Raw genomic sequence first — 24,678 nt, 5'->3', positions numbered from 1 at the left:
CCCAAAAAAATTATTTTGAAAGAGAGGGAGGGGAAGCTATCCTTTAGTATTTCTAAGCACTTAAAGACAAACTGATGCTTCACTTGCACATTTGCTAAAGTTTAATGACATGGAACGGAATCAAAGCAATAACATTTAAATCAGCTTAAGGAAACTTGAGTCACGGGCCATTTGATCCAAATAAAAAGTACTCCAAACCAGATCTGGTTTCTGCTGGAAGCTAAAGAGTGTTTGAGTATGTTGGTTAGGATGGACTTTCCTACTCACCAGAAGTGTTTTGTAAAACTAGCCAGTTGCTTTTCATTCTGCAGCTTCTATTCTTGTGCACACTGGCTTTCACTAGGTACAGACCAAAACATTTCATCCAACTAGAAAACTACTGTGAACACTGTGTCATCAAATCTGCTGGCATACACTCACATATCACTGAGTTGATGGTCTGCTTATGCAAGAGAGATTAAAGTAAGGTACAAATGAGCAGACAGAGCAAAATAAATTGCCTACAGGAAAACTTACTTGTGCCAACCACATTTTTAAGTGGGATTTAGGGGTACATTTTTGGAGGCAAAACAAGTATGGAATCATCCCTGAAAAAAATAAATTAAGTTATATAAGGAGAAATCATGAACTCTCCTCCAAGTAATGCCTCCAAAAGGTTCATAAAATCTCATGTCTGTGAGCTACATCAGATAGCTGTCATCATACCGGATCAACTGCTACCATTTGTAGCAGTGGATTTATGCTTCTCCTATTGTGATTCAAGAGCAGCAAAGTAAAATGGCCTAATGTTTCTTAAATAAGATATGGCAGGAGAAGAACCAAAAATACAAAGTACCTTTTAGAACTGTGTTATAATATGTGCCATTTCAATTTAACTGAGCCTGACATTCAATTTTTCAATAGTTTCAGTTCCTTAATTTTTATCATTAAAAGAAAAGAAAAAGAAAATCAAATATATACCATAAACATCTGGATCCACAATTGGGCCACTACCTGCACATGAAGAAAAAAAAAAAAAAGAAAAAAAAAAGAAAAAGCATTTGTAAATAGATTTCAAATGCTGGAAGAATAAGAGTTTCTTTAGGAATTTTTTAAGAATTCACATGTTATTTGCAATAGCCATGATCAGTATCTACACAAATGCAAAGCAACATCAATATATTGCAGTACGTGCTCATCAGATTACATTTACAACCATTTTGGAGCTGTCCCAAAGGTTAATATTTTGCTTCATGTGAAACAAATAATGCACAGGGCACAAGCTCTGCCAAACACAGGAGTATTTCCCAATTGGGCAAAACTCTGCTTTCTGCTATTAAGGTATATCTGGAATAGGTGTGACAATAGCTATTCCTGTTGAAAAAACAATGGTAACATTCTCCCTGACCTTAAGTGGAAGCAGAATTCAGTGAGCATTAACAATCACTGACTCTTACCTGGTCAAAAAATTCCGCTATTAAATCACTGTGAGAGCAAACCAGTTTAGCTGTCAGCTAGCAAGTTAAGGGCTAGAGGTAGCAATGAACTAAGCAGCACCAATTCATTTGCTCTGTAAAAGGATGCTTCCAAGAAGCCAGTTGCACAGCTGATACACTGACAGAATTCTTACCAGAAGAGTCAGATGTCTCGTAACCCAGCCTTTACACAAGCAAATGTCTAGTCTACACTTTTCTAAATTTTACTAGTTCCAGTTTGCAGCTTTTTCTAATTACTGCACATATGTAAGACAAGCACATATGTGAGTATATTGCATAGAACACCCACTGAAATTAGCATACTATTAGACTGTTCACACTTTGAAAGATACTTTTGTTATAATTACAACATACCCACTCACTCTGGTCTATAACGTATAGCACAGCATAGCATAGCATAGCATAGCATAGCATAGCATAGCATAGCATAGCATAGCATAGCATAGCTTAGGTAGTATGCTCCTAATAAGCTCTTCCGTATTTTCATTCTTTCTTTTTGTTGGTTTGGAAATAAAATTAACAGATAGTTAAAATCTCCAAAGATGAATCAAATTTCAGAAGGCATAACTCTGTTAATAGTACTATACAGTAAATCTATAACAGTGGAATTACACTGGCATAAAAACGCTGTGAAGCATGTAAATGCTGTGAACAGCATTGTTTCTACCTCTGTCAACATCATGAGAATCTGTGCTGGAAATACTAAACAGACTTGCAACCTATTTGCCGAATGGCAGCAGTTAATTAGGTTTATTTTTAAATGCATTTGAAGATATTCTAGTATCCAGAGATACAGGTTAATAAACTCCATGAGAACCGTCATGTCAATCTGCAGAGACAAATAACAAGTGAAGAAAGCTTGTACTATCTGTTCCCAAGCAACTTCTGACCAGAGTTTTCGTTTCATACAGTTCATGTATTCAGTTTTTCCAGTATAAAACATCCATCTGCTGAAAGACAGTATTTCTACTTTACCTTCTGTAAGCTAAAGAGAAAAAAAAAATCCCCAATCCTTTATTCCCAAGTTAAATGACAAGATTTTTGTTAGTCTTTACTGGAACTGGGATAAAGTAATCAGATTAGTTTAACCCCTAACTCCTGATAAGGATAGAAACTAGGAAGTCATCAACTCTATTCAAATACCTTTTATATAATTAAATAGTTCACTTCAAATAAAATTGCAAAAATCAAGATGCTGGAGGAAACTCAAGTTTCTGTTTAGTATTCCCTAAATAAAAACATACCTACACAATAATCAAAACATCAGCTGAAGTTATGTTAACATTAAACTTCACCACAATAATTTTGCACATTTACACACAATTATTTTTAAGGCAAACACAGAACAGTGTTGTTGTTTTGGTCCCTGTTAGAAGAGATTGTTGTATAAATAAACTATTAAGACACTCATCTTTATAAACTACATCCACTACACTTGGTTTGCTTGCTTCTTTCTTTAGAAATTTGACATTTTCAAATTAAAGCAGCAGCAGAAGACTCAATCCAAAAACATACTTCTGCAAAACAGCCCCATGCTGTTTTGCTGCACAAGGAAGAGGCCACTTCTAAGGCCTATTTAACATATTATTTTACTTTTACACTATACTATGTGACTTGGATTCATTTAGCTGAATTCTAACGCAGAGAACTGGCAGAGGAATAAGCTTAATTAAAAATACTTATTATTGGTAAAAATCTCTCCCACATTCATTAGCTGTTTTGGATCAACTACGAGAACAGCCTCGAGAATAAAACATTAATATTTCTTGCTTACTGTTTGCTGCAGTGTAGTCTCAAATAATCACGTCATCCTCAGCAAGGACAGCTTCACAAGAATCCAAGAACTCTAGCAGATTAAAACTAACTTAAAATCTAGCTAGTAGAACAGGAAAATTATTATTCCAGGCCACTGTATTTAAAACAAAGTCTTAATTTACAATATTAACTGTGTTATCATTGACCTAATACAAATCCCACTGTAGTACATGCTTTCCTCTCCTTTATGTCTGCATCCTCAAAACAGTGAAAAATGTTCTGCCAGCAGCATGCCAGCAGTAGAGAGCATCTTAGCACAAATACTGTCTTCATCATCTTTGATGCAACTTGGAAAGTGGAGTATTACACTGCTGATGACAGAACATGCTTCAGACTTAGTTGCATTTAATTTAGATAGACATATGAATTATAAGTTAGGGGTTTTTTATATTTTCTTTTGTTTTTTATGTTCAAGAGCATTTGCCCGTAAGTGATGCAATAACCAGAGAATCAGTTTAAAGCTCAGTGAGCGTACCCCACCCCATGAAACGTCAGGGCTGGTATTGAGTTCAGTCATGAAGGCATGGAAATGAACATAATACCAGGGTGTGGGCCGTAATCTTCATGCTTCATTGTACAACATGTGGGCCAAAAGAAGAAACTACACAGTAACGACAGCACTGAAAAAGCCTTTTAAGGGTTTGAAACAGCCTGTCAGTGCTTTAAATAGTAGCAGTTCGAAACAAAAAGTGTAATACAATGCAGAGGATTCTAGTTTTTTAACATTCGCTGTTATGCCAGCTACAGTGAAAGAGACAACAATGTTGTGACGTCTTCTGAATTCAATGCCTCTTAAAGGAAAAAGATAAAAACAGTATTGAAGAGACCAGGTAGATAAGCATTTTCCCCTGTTATTAATTTTTAAGACTGGTTTGGTGCAATCCACTATGCATTAACTGATTTCTAATGCAGTTATATCTTGTCCGTACATTGTCTTCTTCTACACACTTTGTGTGAATCTGAATCCACCACAAGGCCTGGGAAATGCTTAAAGAACACAGCACAGATGGTATTGAGAGACTTATATTCCTTAAGAATATAAAGAGGATGGAACAAATAAATAATGCTGTCTTTCTAATTTGGAGGATACCTACAGTTCTATTTACTGACTTAAAAGGCCACAACTGTAAAAATTTTCTATGTACAGGGAGAAGCATAAAGGGAAAATACAACAGTACAAGGGATTTGGATCAAAGACAGAAAATTATAAATTCACCTAAGTGTATGAGAGGAACTCTTATTCTGTTCAGAAAAATGAAGCCAGGTTCATATTAAATAATCAGGGTGTAAGAGAACTTCCATTGTACAGAAAATATCTATGAGGTGAACCATTTTACTGACCTGTTGTAATGCAATATTAGAGAATGCCAGTAGCTGAAACCATGGCATGTTTCTGTAATGAGCATATTTAAGGAAGAACACCAGAGAAAAAAGGAGCACTAAGGACAGCATAAGTAACTAAAGCCAGGCTGTATCAGCACTTCACCTTCTCTTTCTAAGGGTGGGAAAGCAAAAGACTTACCATCTCTCTCCCTGCAACAGCCTGAGCAGATAGGAAAACACATTAAATACAGACCATGTTTTTACTGTCTGCAGCCTGAAATTCAGGATAGAGAATTTAAATATTCTTCTTTTTTTTTTTTTTTATGCCAGGTAACACTAGCACTGCACATTGCTATTTCAAAAAAAAAAGCAGCAGCTATTCATATCCCATGGCTAAGAAGCCAAAGGTACATATATGCTCATATTTTCAGATTTGAGTGTGCAATTTGCCTAAAAATATGCCTTTATTTCCACTCTAGCTGTGCAAGAGTTTTTTTGCATGTAGAGCAATATGCTTATATGAATACCTTGTTAGTCTGAAGGTCACTTTACATATGGTTTTGAAGATGTGGGAAAAGATCAAACCACAGCGAACATCTATCACTTACAGTAGTCCCTGCAGTTCAATGCGCTAGCCCACCTTGATCCTGCTCATACAGCATTTAGGAGGGCTGAGGCAGAACTTTTAGAACAACTGAAGATGCATATATCTAAGAGCAACCATCTTGAGTGTGGCTATTCCTAGGCATATAGATGCTCAGCCTCCACCCAAACGAGTGGGAACTGGATGCTGAAATGCCTGTGAGGACCTGGGACCTTGACCATCCTGCCTCTTGCTTACTTGTTTTCTCTCCAGCTCCCTCTGGTGTCCTCAACAACCTATTTTCATCAACTCACTGAACTACAGTACTGAGTTTGCAACAAGGCAGTAGGTGCTACATAGGCATCCCCCATGTCCCTGGACGCACTGCATAGTTGCATTCATAAGCCGTGCAGGAAACTTACAGAGCAGCTGAATTGGCACTCAGTGCTTTCCAAGATCAGAACTAAGTCTTCAGAAAACACTTCAGAAACAGCAACCTTTTACTAGCCTTAGCTGGCACCAAGGATGGTCACTCAAAGGGAAGATTAATGGATCACTAGCATGGCCTCTCGTTAGAAGCCATAAATAAGAAGAAAATGCTCAAGAAAAACATTACTTTACAACTAAATGTGAAGTCATTCATCCAGAGAGGAAAAAAAACATATATATATGCATATATATAAAGCTTCCTATAAAGCTTCCTCCAAAATAATTAAACTGGCCAGGAGCACTGGCTCCACAGTCTCATCGATTTGCAATTGCTAATGTAAAAAAAAAAGTTAAATAAATAAATAAGTAAATAAATAAATAAATAAATAAATAAATAAACTCATACTCACCATCTCCAGGCACTGACATGAAATGAGCATCAACCCGTTTTTCATCCTCTCCATACTCATTCTTTGCCAGTAAGGTATAAGCACCATTATTCAGGTGGGTAGGATTGTCCAGCTGGAGGCAGCCATGGTATTCACTTTGATTGATAACATGTATTTTAGTACAGATGTATTCAGACTCATTCAGTATAGCCCCTTCATAGAACCACTGCAATGTGGGCTTAGGGTTCCCTTTCACAGTGAATGGAATACACCAGTGATGGTCCGGGGTTGGAGATTCAATAAATGTGATATTTGGTGCAACTATATTGGAAAAAAAGAGTGAAGAACATCAGAATATTCTGAACATGTCTCTCCTTCCTTCCCTCTCTCACCCCAGAGTTATCAGGGAAGTATTTTTCATTTGTCAGTACAAAAGTATGTTATTAGTAGGAATGATACCTATTTGGAAGATACTCACACAGGAACCCACCTGCTCTGCCTAGAGTACTGCACTCACAACTGAAATGAAGTTGTTCTTCAGAAAGAAACAAAGCCAACTAGTTTCAGACAAAGACTGAGCACCTGTTAAATCACTTAAACCCTGTAAGATGTGGGAAGTTCAGTTACTGGATCACTAAGAAGGGGGAGAGAGACATTTTAGCTTTGCTGAAAAATGGTGCAGAGGAGTGCTGAAGGAACACAACAGTATCGAAAATATTTAAAAGTTGGCCAAAAGCAAGTAGTACTGGAAATATATTCAGCTAGGAATCCAAACTTTCAGACAATTTTCTCCACAGAGTCGAAGCCAGAATAGATGACTTAATTCCCTGGATTCTTCTGTCACGGAAAGACGATTTTTTACTATACTTTTTCTCATTCTTTGTCCAGACCTGCTAAATGCCTCAAGTTTACCAACTTGTGCTGTTTCTCTCAGGAAATTTTCCAACACCTTGCCCATTATTTCACTACTGGGAAATTTTCCTTGATATTTATTCTTAACTGCATCCAATTTCACCTACTTATACTCCCTTTTATCACTCATAACAGTGCCAAGCTCAGAATCTCATTTACACTGTTCAAACATTTCTACTTTATGTCCCTTTACATAGCTATTATATATCCAATTTCAACCTACAAACCTACATCTACAGTGATTTTTCTAGTTTATTCTGTCATGAGCACATGCTGAACAAAATTTGCCATCTACGAAGTGTTCCATTCCCATCTTCAATTAAATAAAGAGTTTCAACTTATGAAAACATGCTGTCTAGTTCACACCAAATTATATCAGGCTGCATCTTAGATCTAAGAAGCCAGTGCCTCTATACTACATGTCCCTTCCCCCTCCCCTGGCCCTGACAAATAAGTATATTATTCAAAGCTATGGCAAATAAATTTATATCTGGCAGTACGAATGTTGCAAGTGTGTTATTTTTTGAACACAGCAGTTGTTGCTTTAGATAATAAGAATTTAAACATTTGTAGTCTCTTATAATTAATTCTACAAGCCTATTGACAATTCCTAAGACAGTGTCTATGTACACACACACCATTACAAACCTTCCCACACTAACGGTGCCATTGAGTATTTTGGGTTTTAGACATTTACTTGCAGATTGTTCTAACTGGAAGATAAAGCATTTAGAAAAACATTTTTTTTCAGAACACAGGACTGAAAAAGACAAATACAAATGCTAGTTGGGCTACTCCCAGCATTAACTGCAGTAGACAGTTCACATGCCTTAAGGGTTTTTGTTCCAAAAAATTATTTATACCCAGAACAGTTGCTACCAATGTAGTTTGGCCTTGGGAGCTGTACAGAGGCCTGTGTACGTACAGAATACCGTGAGCTCGGCAGAGACCTGGTCCTCTCCCACAATGTTCTCTGCTACGCAGGAAATCCACAGTCCGCTGTCCATGGACGAAACATTCTTTATGGTTAGTGAGGCAGGGTTCTTACTTGTGTCACTCTGCAAGTGATCAGAAAAACATGTAGGTGTCAACCACAGCATAACGAACAGAGAGAGAGGCAATCACTGGCCACAGCTGAATGGCATTTTTAATTTTCCCTCCTTTTTTATTGTATTAGCCCAAAATTAACCAGAGCCTTACTGCAGTGTGTTATCCACACACAAAACACCTACAGAACCAGTTGTAACCATCAGTGAAAGCAGATTTAAAGCTCCAAAAGTCCTGCTACAAACACTGCGCTCAACCATTTTTCTGTCCTGTCACTTTCAGTTTCTGCCATTTTCTTAAGTGCTTCTTCCCCTCTACACAATGGTTTTTTTTCTCAACCCATATCCTTGCTCATATCTTTCTTCAACTTCATGACTGATTTTTATGGTCTATCTCTGCTCACCTTCAACTTTTTATTCCCTCATATATTCTGTTCAAACCCTGCTTTGCTCTTCCTTTTTGTCTCTTTTCTTTGTACTCAGGCTTGACGTCTCTTTCACTGCTGCCTTCTAAGCTATACAGTATCCTGACAACCTGTCTTTTCTCTCCTCGTTAGCCAAACTTCTTTTAAAAGCTTCTTCTTTTCATGAAACTTTTCACAACAAATTCCTACCTAAGCTACTGCTTAAGTACTGGTTTATGTGTTTTAGCACAGGCAAATTAAGGTAAGATTTATGATTCTTAGGTATTTTGATCCTTATGGCTCTTGGAAAGCTCAGTGGCTATTTATAGCCTTAAATGCCATATTGAATATGCAGCTATGCAACACTGAAAAAAGCAAATAGGGCTGAATTAAAAAAAAAAAAAAGCTGTTAAAAAATCTGGTTTTCTTAAATAAGACCCTTCATATGATCCCCAAATAATTACTCTTTCCATACTTTAATCTTTCATAAAATGCAAGACTATTTTCTTTAAAAGGAACCAAAACATATTAAGAAAATAAACAATAATACTTATTGTAAGTACTTATCTTAGGATACACATACACTTCAGTGCTGCACAGAACACAAACAAATAACACACTGCATCTGTAACACCACAGTGACTTTCCATGGCAATCAAGGGGCACAGGCAGGAATGCTCCTGCATACAGTCCTGTTGGACCAGAATTTTGAACCTCAAGATGACACCTTTACTTCACTGAAGTTAAATGTCCCTTTGATTCCAGTGTGACACTAGGGGAACTCTCAGGGGTGAGCAGTGCCCAAACCTGGACTGGAAGCAGAGGGGCACAATCGCAGGCTTGGGGCTGAAAGCTAGAGCAAGATAAATCTAACCAACATCAATCCGATTATACAGCAGCACAGAAACTAAGGGTATACAATTAACTTTGGAGGACTAAAGTTTATTATCGTTTTAACCCTTGTTAATGTCTCTCTTTGTAAAAGAGGAGAGAAAACAGGCAAAAGCAGCACAGGAGGTGAAGAAAGGGGAGGTGGAAACTAAGATACGAGAGTGAGAGAAAGGAAACCAAACACACCACTCACAGAAAAGGAAGGACAGTTGTGAATGGCAAATGAGGTTTAAAAGGCACTCATTCTTCTGCTACTGAAAAGACTACTGTGCTCCACAGCTAAGGCTGTATCTAGCTTATATTATGAAATCTCAAGATGAAGTTAGGCCAAGACAGAATATTTCTGGAAAGCTTGAAGAAAACTGACCATGGCATTTCAAAGAGAGAAGGGTTAAAAAATGAGGCGATATCACTTTTTGAACAGCATCTTACATTCGCTTTGGCACATAACTCACACACACACACACACAGATACACACACACAAAAGAAAAACAAAAAAGGAAAAAAGGGAAAAGAGAACTTGGCATAGGTTCCCCAAACTGTTTTAATTTCTTGTTCTTGATGATGACTGATGCATCTGGATAGTTTTACAGATTAAATTTTAAAAATCAAACTATGTATGTCTGCAAAGCTCTTCCTTAGGAGACCTGAAAGACAGGCTACTCAAAATCTATACAGACCCGAAATAATGTCCTCAAGGAAAAAAGTGCAAAGGCTACGAGAGCCCAGTGGTGCTGTCTCTTCCACACTTTAGGAGCAGTCCTGGAAGTCCACACCCTGCAGTTTGTACAGACCAAAGAGCTTTACACAGTCTGCACCATCATGAATGTAGGAAAGTCAGTGCCATAAAGTTGTAAATAACAAAGCGTCTTGCCCACTGTACAAATAATGGCAATTTAAGAGGTCAGTTGCTGCATGTTGAAGATCTAATCATATGCTTCTCCTTAATAACACTTCCATTAGAAATAACTTAATCATTCTATCTCCAGTGTGCACACAGTCTAAGGTAGGGACACAGAATACAAAGATCTCAGAAAACAAAATTCCCTCTGCCCACATGATTTTATTGAGGACACATCTTCATGCTTCATTTAGAAAAAAAAAATGCCATTCTTTTTAGTAAAATCTTCATTTCTATTTCCAAGGCTCCCTATTGTTGCTTTGTTTGTTGAAGGAAAATTAAACAAGTCACAAAATAATATTCACAACCAAATTCCAACACACCAAGCTTTTGGCATGAAAACATAATAAAACTAGAGACACAAAGCTTTTTTTCATTATTAGAGTAGATTAGACGTACTCTCTGTATGCCAGGTATCAGTGAAAATGAGAAAGCCCTTGTGTTTCAGTATCCTGATTCACCATATTACTTCCAAAAAAATTGCAGTGCTCTCATTTACAGGCGAACATCCAAACACCAGAATGCAAATCAGGGTCTCAAGGAGAGAATGTCTGCTGTTCTCCAAAAACATTGCAGCAGTCATCCTCGATTGAAAGTAACTCAAAAACAAATGTAAACCCAACATTAATCTTCTATTTAATCTTTTTAATACAAAGTTAACTAAAGCTGGACATGAACCTTCATTCCATCCTTCAGCAGATATCACCTATCTCTGAATTGCCACATATTTGAATATAAAACTCACCTCATGGTTTGAAACAAGATTAGTGAGCACCCAGGACACATTAGGGGGTGGCCCGCCAGTAGTATCACAGTACAGTGTGATGCTCTTTCCTTCCACCACGGTGATGTTGTAATTGCTTAAGTTTGCTGAGGGCAAGTCTATGATAGAAACAACAACAACAAAAAAAACCCACATGTATTTGTATTTGACAGAAACAGACATTACTCAATTCTAAGCAAGCTGTACAAATGCAAGCAAAAACACCACTAAATCAGATATTCACTGTGGTCAGTTACTGTTCAGTCAGGGAGTAAAAAGCACGTCTTTGGAAACATATAACTAGTCTTTAAACTGCTATTTAGCATTTTTCTGTGCCTTCTCTGCTTCACGTCCTAAGAAAACATTACTGCATGTGGAAATACATTAAACTAATTAAATAAGGAAATGGTTCAGATGGGCGAAGAGAAGTTATCCCAACTTCACTTTTTAACTTCAAAATGAAAAAATCCCCTTCCGTTATGCTTTAAAACAAGAAATTTAATCCTTGTCATTGTAACAGCTGCAAAGAAACCTCTATTCTCCATGAACTGACATAGTGGTATTCCCACTGTTCTCCACTGTTCTCCGATTAGCTCCCAGTATCACAGGAGATTGCAGCCCTCTCTCTCATATGGAGACATGGTTCACAGAGAGCGGGGCAAGACCTAGAACTTTAGTACAAAGTGCAGGAAACAGCACTGAACAAATCAAGCCAGGAGGGGTGAATGGGCAGAAGAGAAGGTTGGCAATTGCACAGAGTTGCTATCCAAGCCAGCTCAGCAGAATTTTCTATTACTCTCAGAAAAGCAGAAAAGCAGTGAGATGGTACCACTCACCAGGAAACAAGCCCTGATTTTGCAAGAATCAGGACTCCTCCTCCATCTCACAGACCTGTAAGTCACTCTGTGCCTCATTCTTCAGCAACCAATGCAATAGGAGCTTCCCAAACAATAAATATATGTTGGATGCTTACAAAAACAAAAGGAATTATACACTGACCCTCTTATTAAATAATCCCAGCAATTTAACAGACTTCAGGCACAGGACCTCACATTTCATATTTATTTACGTAGTAAATAATTATGAAACATGCTAGAAATATCACATCTTTCTTAAAAAGATACTGTATTGTTATTTGGAGCTGCTATACTCTCTAAAAAGCTCTGGCCTCCTTTATGAGGCATTTCTCATCAACTGTTCCAGACAAGTTTTACTTGCACTTTATCATCTCAAAAAATGAAGTCTATCTGCTGTGCTGGATATGTATGCATGATCTTGCAAAGTCTTTTTCTGAAACAACAGTTACCTTTTTTTGTTTGTTCGGTTGTTTTTGGTTTTTAGTTAAGAGTACAGTAGTTTGATCATGGACCTGCAGATACAGACATTTAGCGGACTTTTTTGCTTATGTAAAAAGTCCTATACAAACAACTAGCCACCAAGTAAGTGTGAACACATCAATATGTTTGCCAGAACTTCAACAGAAACTATATGTATTGGAAATCTCCCTTTAAATTTAATTAGTTCAATAAAAATTAAATGAGAGGAAGTAATACAAAAAAGAGGACAATTTTCCAGACAATGCTTTCTTGCCTAATAAGATTGGAAGATCAGCACAAGTATACAATAACTGCTTCTACCAGTGCTTTAAGTAGTGCTGTAATATGATTCCTGTTATAGGCACCATGGATTTCTTCTATTATGTTCACTTTATAAATCATATGTTGAAGTTTATTGAGACAGAGCTGGACAGTTTGTACGCTTTGATGCAGTAATCTGTTAGCGAAGGTAGCCATCTGCTCTCGCCTGCTGTGAATTCAAATCTCAGCAGTGTCTGTCATCTTGCTGGGCAGGAAATAAAACTAATCTTAGGGAACATTTGGATATTAATTATGCTGGTTAGGGAACGAGGAGCGAAGTAATGAGATCATTTGCTTTATAAAGTTACACTTCCACACCACCTCTGAAAACCATTCCAACTACTCTTCCCAGACCTGAACATGCAAAGAGATTAAAGCTTCCCCACTCCTTGCTGGCCCTAGCACTTGGGACAAGGTCTACACAACAGATTAGCCTTTCGCAGTTCAAGCCTGCACGGTTCCTACTAACATATCATTTCACATTAAACCGCTCATGTAAGTAAAAATAAAAACAACTTTGGTCCCTTAGAGCCCTCTCTTAACAGCTGTTAAGTTCTGAGACAACTTCTTCCTGCAGCGTGTTTATTTAAAAGATAGGCAACTGAAGTTTAATACCTCTGGTACTGGTTCTGGTTCCCACTCAGAATTAGATCTGGTTCTGTTTTGTTTGTTTGTTTGTTTCTTTTTTTTTTGCAAAAGTCTGCACAAATTATGATAGTGTTATATCTCTGAAGAAAACAGCTACACCATGCTTGTATCCTGCCAGGGGCTTATAAGAAAACAATGCTTATTATTCTATATATTCCTAAAGTTACACTAAAAACCAGTTGCAAGACCTGGCAGAAAACATTGCAGAAAAAAAGCAGGAGTGGAGTGGAGTGGAGTGGAGTGGAATGACAAAAGAAGAGAAGAGAAACAAGAGGGGAGGGGAGGGGAGGGGAGGGGAGGGGAGGGGAGGGGAGGGGAGGGGAGGGGAGGGGAGGGGAGGGGAGGGGAGGGGAGGGGAGGGGAGGGGAGGGGAAGGCAGGGGAGGGGAGGGGAGGGGAGGGGAGGGGAGGGGAGGGGAGGGGAGGGGAGGGGAGGGGAGATCACATTATTATGTGTGTTTTCTTTTCCTCCCTTTCCTAGTCATGAGATGTGGGTGGGAAACACATACAAGAATTGCCTTGAGACTCATTTTTTCTGGTTGGATATCCTGAATTAGTGAACTTTAGCTGCAAGGTCATTTTGGCTTTTATTTCCAGTGGCACCCAGACTGCTTCACAGCAGAACACACACAAGTTGAGAAGTGGCTCTGTTTGGAAAAAGCAAACAGTAGCATAAAACCTCATAACCAGAAAATGTGACACACTGGACTCAAGCAGCAGAGCAATAAGACTAAGCAGCAAAACTTGTACTGAAAAATATCTGTATTTAAAAAAATAGAATGCACCCTAACAGACACCTATGCTCAGTATGTATGCTCAGTGCAGTGCGAGACCATTTATACAAGTCAGTAGCATTTTGACACCTACACAATTAGAAAGATAACCAACCATGCTGCATTTATTCCTGGCTTAATTTGGTTAAATACAGTGGTTTAGATGCCTATCTCTTGTCTTGATATGGATGTACATTTTGAAGTCCTTTGTACACAGTAATTGAAACAAGCCATCAGACAACAGGTTCAAATACTTTTGTATACTGCCAGCATAGTAACTTTAGACTGTAGAATAAGAGCCCATGCAAGGTAGACATGACATCATCTTTCCACAAGTCTCATCTTGATATCTCTCAGACAAAGATTACCCTGTTCCCCAAAGCTTGAAACACAGTATCTCTCTCAAAATTTCATGGCATTAATTATTATAATTCTGGATACCAGCAATAACCCTGCTAGTATCTGATTTCTTCTTAACTTAGCTATATTCTCGGCTTTAATATCCTTCTGCAGCAATGAATTTCACAGACATTCTGTCTAGGCTGGATGAAAGAGTCAATTCCCTTTTATCAGTTCTGAAATTTGTCTGTGACATTCAAATTCATTGAGTGCTCTCCTGTTCTGACAGGATGAAGAAAGGAGAGTTTTTGAATGATCTTCTTAAGACCACTCTGTTTTATTTCATTTTCTCAAGTCCCCCTTCTTCTCAGTAACCTATCCAAAGCTTTCCAGTGTCTACAAAAACGGTAGGACAGAACTTGCTACTGAGAATTTTACCCTGTAATGTAGGGAGTTACACAGTTCAACAGATGAAAACATACACTAAAAAACATGTGTTTCATTATGTATGGGTGTATAACAGCTATGTTCCTGTATTCAAACTGGTAACACTTTATCCCCAGAAATAGGCAGCTCTGGATCAGAATAAGCAGTCACTTCCCCCACCACGGCACAACTGGACACAACAGAGACAAGCAGGAGGAATTCATTTATGTCAGATGCATCTCTCCAAACATCACCTCATGCTTTAGAAGGAATAAACCCTCCTTTAAGTAAGGGGGAACTATTTACCTTCACAGACCATCACTAGTGCAAAACAATGGCCCAAGGCCATCAGACAGTGGAACTATTAAGCATCAGTAGGGAATGACTCATATCTTCACTGTGTACAGCTGTGACTTCAGCAATCACAAACCCAAAAACTTGGGATTAAATTCTCAAAGGTTACTACAGCATTTGGCTACACAACTGTCAATGAAAACTAATAAAAACTAACAAGAAAAATGTGCCTAAATTCACAAAATCACAGAATGGTTGGGGTTGGAAGGGACTGCTGGACATCATCTAGTCCAACCCACTGGCTAAAGCAGGTTCACCTGCAGTAGACTGCACAGAAATGTGTCCAGGTGGGTTTTGAATGTCTCCAGAGAAGTAGACTCCACAACCTCTCTGGGCAGCCTGTTCCAGTGTTCCAGCACCCTTAAAGTAAAGAAGTTTCTCCTCATATTCAGATGGGAGCTCCTTTTCTTCAGTTTGTGTCTGCTGCCTCTCATTCTGTCATTGGGCACCACCGAAAAGAGTCTGGTCCCATCCTCTTGACATCCACCCTCTAGATATCTATAAGCATTAATAAGATTCCCTCAGAGGATAGCAGTAGTAAATTGCCCCTAGAGGTTTTTCAGAGTCTTCATGCTGCTACTTACTATGTTCTATGGAAAACTTTAACTGGTCTTGGTAGAGCCAGACTGCCACTATATGTCAAAATAAGGATATAACCTAATTAAGAAATAACTGAGTATTAATACAAACTCTGTAATTCAACTCTCAGCATCAACACTCTACCCAATAAACCACAACTTTTAGAAGAAGAAGGTCTTAAACAAGGAGAAAAGAAGCCACCCTTACATCCAAGATGTTGTTTCACTGGTTAACTATCTTCACAGTTACAAATTTTTTTACAAAATTATTTTCAGATTGACTTTTTCGGCTTCAACTTTCATCTGTTTGGTTCTGGGATTTGTTCAGCTGCTCAAAAGCCTTCACCAAAAAATTCTCTCAATATGGTCAATTAGCCTCACTAATACCTAAGAAATGACATGATGAAGAAATAAGCTCCTGAGAGGATATCTTAAACCCAATATTGCATTCATTTATGCCATCCTCTGTACAGCAAACCCCTGATTTTCATTGGCCTGTCAGCAAACTCCCAGGAGTCTAGCCATGATGCAGTGTCACTAAATGGTTTCCACTGCAGCCCATGACATCTCTTTTTTGCTTCACATATTTTTGCAGGTCAACCTGTCCCGTGACTAGAATAAATAGTTACCAAGAAAAAATGGTCAGTTTTTTTCTCAAAACTAGCCAACTGCATCTGAATTTTAATAAGGTGATTTTAATCTTTACCTGAAATCCTTTATCTTCTTTTTAATAAATATATCAAACCAAGAATGATTAAATTAATACAGAGCCAGTAACCATCTATCAAACTGAACCATGTAAATGCAGACTACCAGAACCACTGATTTATAACATATCCTCTGTAATTCGTAAGATACAGTGGCCCAAATCCAGTCTGCTTGTCCCACATAAGGTTTCAATACAGTTCAAGGTTCTTGGCTCCCCTGGTTTTGCTTTTTCTCTCTGGGGAGAAAACATACAACTGACTACAGCACTACAGTACAGCTTCATAACACTCACCACTTGTACTGTCTGGAGCCTGGAAACAGGATGGTTGACAATGCAATTTGTTAAAAACTGTGCACACGGATCTGCAAATTTCAGAGGCCTTACTGGCTCCAAACAGGTTGTATCAATGTAAAATGTAAAAAAAAAAAAAAACACAACAGTTTTCTTATGTTGTTCTACTAAAATTCTGCCTTGTTTGAAAATACAGGAAGATGTTAAAAATTCCAAAGATCTCTTCCTATGGGCTTTTATAGATTTAAAAAACAAAGCAAATAACTTTCTACCAATTCTAGCTACAAAGCTAACAGCTGTTGGATATGATTTACCTCCTGTGTTTCACTTAGCAACTGTCTGCAGCCAAGAAGTTCTGAGCCAAATTTCAGCCATGGCCTAAGTGGGCATGTTTCCACTGAGGTCTGCAGAACAACAGGGCTAAAAATTAGCCTGGCTACATCTTTAGAGCACTATAAACAGGATATGGCAAAAGTTTACATGCAAAAGATGAATTAAAGAAACATAAACCATTGTTTCCATTTCCTGTTGTATCACAACCACAAAATCCAAATGCCCAATCCATAGGGATGACTGCAGAAATCTCGCAGAAGTTACTCCAAGATGACAATCAGAACCATATTCAATGAAAACTAAAAAATGTTAGGCAAATAAAATACAGAATTAGCAGAAATGAGGAACATCTAAAAATATATAATCTCTCACTGTTCTCACCACCAGACACTACTCTCAATTTCTTCACTCTAACTTTGCCATCATGCACAACAAAACTTGAAATTTCCCTTGGATTAAAAAGGGACTAATCTGAAAAGTATAAGGGGGAAAGAGGAGGAAGAATCCTGGATTATGATCCTTTTGCCCAGCATATTTCCATACACTGCCCATTGAGTGTTAAAGTAAAGAAACTGCCCCACATCAAAATGTTTTCAATATTTCAGAAGAGTATATAGCCATTGAATAGAGCACTGCATAACCACTGAATAGAGTTACGGTCATCATGTGGCACAGCAAATCTTGATGGGTGTTTTCCATAATGACCACAGTCTTTTGCACAGGTCTGACAGGGTTGAACTCAAGTAGTCTCAAACACTCTACAGGTTGGTGGCGAGGACATCACCGAAGCTGTATCTTAGATTCCTGAACTGAAGCTGAACCCAGAGATTGATGACAAAATCTCCTCCTGTAGCCACTGTTTTTCTTCTTCCTAACCCAGAAAACAACAACAACAACAACAAAACCTTCCCCCCCCAACCCAGAAAAAAAAGAAAAGAAAAAAAAAAACAGAAAACAAAAAAACACACCGCACAAGTCTTTCTATGCCCTTTTGAAAGGAAAAGCACAAATTCCTATCCTTGGGAAAGGCTGAGTCCAAACGTAAAGGCTCCTTGCCAAAGCCCTGAGGAGAGTCATTCAGACCAGAGTTTAGGACTTTCCCATGCCTTCAGTATTTCCTGATGACCAGTTGTAAGGCATATGCACACTGTACAAGCATATTTTAGACCTCTTCTTGCTAGATGTGCTTGCTGCTTCAGCATACCTTCTTAAAGTCCAACTCTCATTTTCTTACTGCACCAGATCTGACTCTCACAACAGCCATCTCGTTAGTCTATGGAGGAACATCTTTCTGTTGAGAAGCAGAAAGAGTGGTATGGCAGCTCATCGAGCCACCCAAATATTTTGCAATACTAAGAGAAATCTGCCTTCAATCATGACACACTTGATTGTCACATTCAGCTGGGAACCTTTACAGAAAATAATCGAACAAGTATGGCCTCTACTGGAAGATCACGAGTCTTTAAAGTATGCTTTCCCTGAGACAATGCACCCTTAATTTGCCTTTAAACACTCCAGCAGTCCCTGCTTAGCTGAAGTTATCACCAGAAGCGAACTTCTGTAAATAGAGTGAGTGTGTGCTGCAGCAAAGGCCACAAAACTTGCTAACTCATCTTCATGATTACAGCAGCGAACACAACCTCCGCAGAACTGTCATCCCATCCAGGCCTCCAAATGCCATCATGAATGCCATGCAGGCAAAAACCACCAACAGCTGCGCACGAGAACAAACTCACTTGGACCGCAAGCCATCTTCTGCAGTCAACCTTCACAGAAGCTTTGAAGGTTGCTGCTGACATTTCAAACCCGATGAAGGGCTTATATTTCCAAAGCTTATATCAGCTCCTTAACTTCTGCCCAGGACTTGTCTCTTAAGGTCCCTAGGACAGCCACCTAAAAAGCTGGAATAATGAAAATTGGTTTTATTAAGCTTGGAAAATTCTAACTCAACTTTGGAGCAACAGTGAAACCCCATTACTGTCAAAACTCTCATAATTTTTCATGCAGCCCATGATCATAGATAAGAAAAATAAGAACAGTTTGCCACCATACATTATGCATAACATGTAGTTCTTCAGCCAAAATAAACAATACAGGGTAGAGAGCCCAAGAATATTCTGAAAGGTAAACACAGGGAATGTTTAAGGCTTTTTTTAAACTCACTCCATTCTGCCTGTAATGTTCTCCTTCTGATAGCCTTATCTGCGAAGTCTGGCTGATAATGGAAAAAAATGTCAACACCCACTGGATTATTCCTTTGCTTGTGATTTTAGACTGCATTGTACTGTGATAGCCTAAGATCTAATGCTCATTTTATTGACTAACTAATACAACAAATCTTTTCAGTAAATTCAAAGAAATAAACACGTCAATCCTTCAGTTTGCTTTTTTCTCCTCTTCAGAATTTATAACCACCTACCTCCAGTCTGATACTACCATTTATTCATTTACCTCTAGGACAAAAATCTGTCACCAGAAAGAGGCTGAAATGAAGCCAGATCCAGTCCAGTTCATCCATAGTCATCTGAACAATTGCCCATAAAAATTCATGGCTTTCCCAACCAAGCAAGAAACGGGCAATTCATCTCTTCAGGCTGTAATTCTACATTACAACGTTTTCTAACATTTTGTCATTCATACACAAGAACCAGCACAAAGAGCAACACCAGAGTACCTCATGCGCAAGGGAAGAGATAGACAAAAAAATGTTAGCATGCAAAAAAATCTCATAGTTTTCAGATCAGACATTTCTGTTGACTGGCTGTGTATGTAAACAAACAGCAAGTCTGAACATATTAATACATTTGTTATACATAAAACAAATTAGCACGAGACTAATATGCCACTGTGTTCAGCAGACTTTAGCTAGCACTCATGACCAATGACAAGAAAGAAAACATCTTCCGAAACAATGGATGATAAATAAGCATACAAACCTGGGAAAGTAAGCAGAATTGCAAGCCAGATCAAGCACCACACCAGCATACATAAAAAAATCTGATGAACTAAACTGGCCATATAAGACAAAATGCCATTACCAGACTGAGATCCAGAGCAACAAAAAACCTACATGGGCCTGCAGAGACAGCTGTAGAAGCCAAGCCCCTCCCAAAAATACCACAAGAAAAAAAAACTTATTTCGGTATTGGTGAGATCAACAATAGCAGCTCAATAACTGACTGTCCACCAGTGGGAGCATCCAATATCTTAATCACCAGTACCAAAGACATGGGTTTTCCTCCTTGGCATGCAGTGATCTCCAAGTGATCCGCAGAGCGACAGAGTTCTGGGTGACCTTACCCCAGGCATAGGACATGGCTCACTCCCAAGAATTTAATACACCAGTGGCAACTGTCACCGGAGCTTACAGAAGTAGTAATAGGAACAAAGTGTTTACTTATTTAGCTCTCTTTCTTGGTTTTTCTAATATTATTTATCAGGCAGAAACAAAGGAAAAAAAAGTGGATGGCCTAAGTGGTGATGCTGTCCATGTTGTACAGACAACCAGCAAATGCTGTGAAAATGGCAAAACTAAACAAAACCACTCCTCCACACAGAAGGCTCTACTAATACTACCAGGGCAGACGCAACTTAATATTTGACATAGCCATTAAGTGTGAATTTAAAACTTAAAAGAATGTGACAATTTTCATCACACATACATACATTTCAAATGAAGTTGAAAAAATAATTCTGCAAACATTGTAACAATTTATTGACTTTTAATATTGCAGCTGCAAAAGATCTTCTAGATAGTGAACATACCCTACTTTAAACCCCAAGAAAAGAAATCACGAAGCTGATGGCATCTAAATTGCAACCAGCCTTTAATCAGCATATTAATAAACACTTCCACCATATAAACAATAAGTAAAGTACCACAGAATTTCACTAATTTTCACGTCAATTATCTACAAACCAAAGCCTCATTATCAAAAAAACACAGTGGCCTCTTCCAACTTCCCAGCAAGAGATTTATTAGCAGCACAGAGCAGCGAGACAGCCTGTTACCAAGACATTTACCACATACTGTACAGGCCACTTACTATAATATTATGAAGTAATTAATAACACCTGCACACAAAGAAGAGAGCATGCTTGCTTAGTTTCTAAATAAAAAAAAAAATATAACAAACCGGAGAGATGGGATGAAACAATTTCATTAGCAGAGAAAATTAGAATATGTTTTATTAACAAAATACGAAGGCCTGCATGCTCAAAAATGTCTCTTTATATCAAAAGAAGCTAACGACATCACGTAGTTGACAGGGAAAACAGTTCACAAAACAAAGTCAAAGTCTGAATTCTTCTTCTATTTCAGTTCTACCTGTTAGCCTCTTAGAAAGCTCTGGAAATGAAATAAACCAGCTTCATTACTGGGTTTCTTTGAAATTAAGTACTGTTCTTTTAAACACAGAAAAATATTTGCAGAGATACTGGAAGCAAGAGCCACATATTGCATCTTTCAGATATCTTCCAGAACACTGCCCATGCTCACCAAGATAGTAATTCTTCTTCACCTTGGATTGTCTATTCTGTGCCTATGAAAATGCTGTGTTGTCACCTTTATTAAAAACCTATATCCTGCACTGGTTCATTTTGAAAAAGGTAATTAAGGGGAAAGCCTCACTAAAAGAAAAAAAAAAAAGTAAATTTTAGTCATATTTGGAGCCTGTAAACTAACATAAATAATTGGCAGGCATGTTCTGACATTCACACAGATCTTCAGCAAAACTAACATATCCCGTATGCAAATTCTACATACAGCAAATTCCAATCTGAATATTGTATATGTCCACCTTTCCTCCTCCTTCTCCTCCTCCTCCTCTAGTTGTAAGTACCACCTTGCCTTGTCATTGCAAGTATTTTAGTCAAGATATGCCCACAAGATGCGTGCATGCATACATGCATGCACATTCACAGCATCAAGAAGTTAGAGACAAGTCCGGTGCAACTGCAGATGGTCAAGCACTCAGGAAAAAGAAATCATGTCCCATAGTTTTATTTCTGGGTATTTAAACAAAAATTTTCAAAGAAAAACCCTAGCTACGTGGCACCTTCTAGATGTGGCAGCCAAGAATGCTACAAAACACTATGCTGGAGTTCCCAGTTTGTACTAATTAATCTCAGTCCACCAGTACACCTTTCTACACTCAGCAGATACCTTCTAGTTCATCCAGCTGGAGCAGACAGATGGGTCCCTTTAGCTCGGCTTGGTATCATCTCCCACTTCAGGCAGATCAGATCCTGTAGCACACAAGACCGACTGTGCAGCTCACCAGACCCCCTAACAGGTTGCTTTTCTTTGATATACCAGATCCTAGCATCGTTATTTTCATGAATACACTGCCTCACCTGGTCCCAGCCAGAAGGTGGACACAAGGCCAACAGCATGATGCATGACCACAAAACACATTACTGCCACTGAACACCACACATGTTGGGTCTGCAGCAGCTCCCCTCCATGGCTGTTTCTTGACAGCAGCTGCTATCAGAGGATGTCACACTCTCCATTTAGGCAGTGGAGAAAAGGACACTCAATGGAGAAACATGGAGTGAGAAAGGGTATTGTTTTTGTGTTCCTCCTGCTATTCACCTTCACTTACTGCTTCCCCAGTCCAAAGCAGCCCTCCATGGGGATACCTATGCTCCCTTTCCTTCCTTCCTGCCTGCTGCAGGGCACCCCAGCTCCCTGCTCTGCAAAAATAAGCTCCAGACTCCAAAAGGTCTCACGTCATGCCAGAAATACCTGGCCTCTGCCCCTTTTACACAAAGGAGGAGAAATCTCTCCGATGAGTGGGTGAAACCTTTCACCAGCTGTCCCAGGACCACATACAGGCAGCAAAGTGGCATACAAAAAAAGCCTCACTATTACATTTTTCCACTATCTCCAGATCTCTATAAGCAAACTGAAAACAATATGCTGCAAAATGCTAGAGACCCAAGCTTGTTATAACTCTTTTGCAAAGGCTTTACAAGAGAACTCAGTAGAGTTTCATCTGTGTGAAGAACCGAGGTATTCCTAATTTGTCTCTACTAGCATGCAGTTTTTCTGAATTTTCTTCCTATGGTCCTAGCACTAGAGTTTGTATTTTTGAAGGGAAATAAAGATTTCATTAACCATAAACACCTGAAAAAAAAAAATCAAGGAGGTAAAATTTTATATCTCTTGAGCTTGGAAGCACTAATATCTAGTGTAACAATGGCACATGCATTTTACATAATTCTTGTGTGTTATCTATAATGGGTGTTCTGTTCTCCTGCACTTGAATAATGGTACATTGATCAAGGGAAAAAAAACTTATGTGAAGCTCCCAGAATTATTCCATGTGGGGTGAAAGACCAGTGAGTGGTTAATATCTCCACAGAAACCTTTTTGTCTATCAGCATTGTTGTCATCCTGATAGGCATCTTGAAAAAAAGCATGTTCGTTTTTCCTGTATCACAAAAATCTAGCAACAAATTTATGTTAAAAGAGTATTACCGCAGTTCGGGACCTTCATATCCAGCAAAGCTGTCTTCTTGTTGTTGTCATCTACACAATATAAATCCTGAGTTTCTGGGTAAGACTTGGTCTCTTGAAATTTCTTGATCCACATGATTTCACAGGAACACTTGAATGGATTGCCCACCAATATCCTATAGCAAAAAAAAATAAAAAATTAGAATGCAGAATGTGTCATGCCTATAGAAAAAAAAATAGGAAGCAGGGAGGCTCCAGGCACTCAGCTGGGCGAAAGCAGAAGTTCGACCCTTTAGTTAAGAAGGATAAGCAATGCAACCTTAGTAACCTCAGTGCAATGTAAGCTACAAGTGGATAATAGTTTACATGTAAAGAATGAAGCTCTCTTTCCACCAAGAATCCACTGTCATAGAGCGGAGAGATCATACAGGGGGTTCAACTACTATCTCCAATTCACTGGTGTAAATCAGGAGCACGAGGACTATTGGGCTTTCCATCAAGCTCCAGTTTATTTCATGAAAGCCAAGCAGAGATCAGAATTGCTCTCTTCAACACTTGACTCTCTGCTCAGCTACCTCAGAAAGATCATGCCAGAAATGGTTTACTGCTGTGAGGTGGTAAATTCTTTATAGAGTCAAACAGTCATGGATTATAGGCAAGCTCTAACAAACTCTAATCATAAAAAAGGATTTCACCTAACCTTCAAAATTCATCCGCTACAATACTCTAGAAAATCTCACAGTAAAACCCTAGGTAATGTCATGAAGAAACACTAACTGAAGAAATGGCTCTGAAACAGAAATGTGTCATCCAGCTATACAGTATGCTGCATGGAATCTAAACCACAGGTTAGTAAACTCACCAAATTCTAGTTTTAAAATTTCATAAAAATACACAACAATGTAATGCAATAATGCCCAAGTAAAATATAAACAGAAACATCCCAATATCTACATAAGAAGTGATCTAGTATTATTTTTTTCTACTATAGGCACAGATAAGATCCAATAAAGCATGTGCAAGTGACTGTTTGAGGCATCTCATTACAAGGAGAACAACTGTTCTTAGGAAAATTTCATGAACATTTTCAATTTATAGAAACTAAAACCAGGTTGCTCACAGAATCTACGTTCATAAATGCCTCCTGAGAACATTAAGTGTGCAAATCATGGAAAACTCTGCTTATCGGAGCTGTA

At 38.4% G+C, this 24,678-nt stretch overlaps 1 protein-coding gene across 1 annotated transcript in view; it reads right to left on the bottom strand.

The window, feature by feature from the left end:
• The window catches only part of NTRK2 (neurotrophic receptor tyrosine kinase 2), a gene marked incomplete at its 3' end in the record, with an annotated part of 173,792 nt that extends 150,159 nt beyond the window's left edge, over nt 1-23,633 (bottom strand). Inside the window, exons 1-5 of the mRNA XM_080362473.1 lie at nt 23,504-23,633; nt 10,915-11,051; nt 7,852-7,984; nt 6,032-6,335; nt 961-989 (exon numbers count right to left, since the gene is read on the bottom strand). Coding sequence (XP_080218599.1) covers nt 961-989; nt 6,032-6,335; nt 7,852-7,984; nt 10,915-11,051; nt 23,504-23,618 — 718 coding nt within the window. The 5' untranslated portion in view covers nt 23,619-23,633. The remainder of the gene's footprint in view (nt 1-960; nt 990-6,031; nt 6,336-7,851; nt 7,985-10,914; nt 11,052-23,503) is intronic.
• Between the last annotated feature and the right edge of the window lie 1,045 nt (nt 23,634-24,678).

Source organism: Nesoenas mayeri (genome assembly GCF_963082525.1).
Source record: "Nesoenas mayeri genome assembly, chromosome: Z".
Taxonomy (NCBI): domain Eukaryota; kingdom Metazoa; phylum Chordata; class Aves; order Columbiformes; family Columbidae; genus Nesoenas; species Nesoenas mayeri.
The sequence above is the reverse complement of the archived record's forward strand: the minus strand, read 5'-3'. Positions and strand labels throughout refer to the sequence as shown.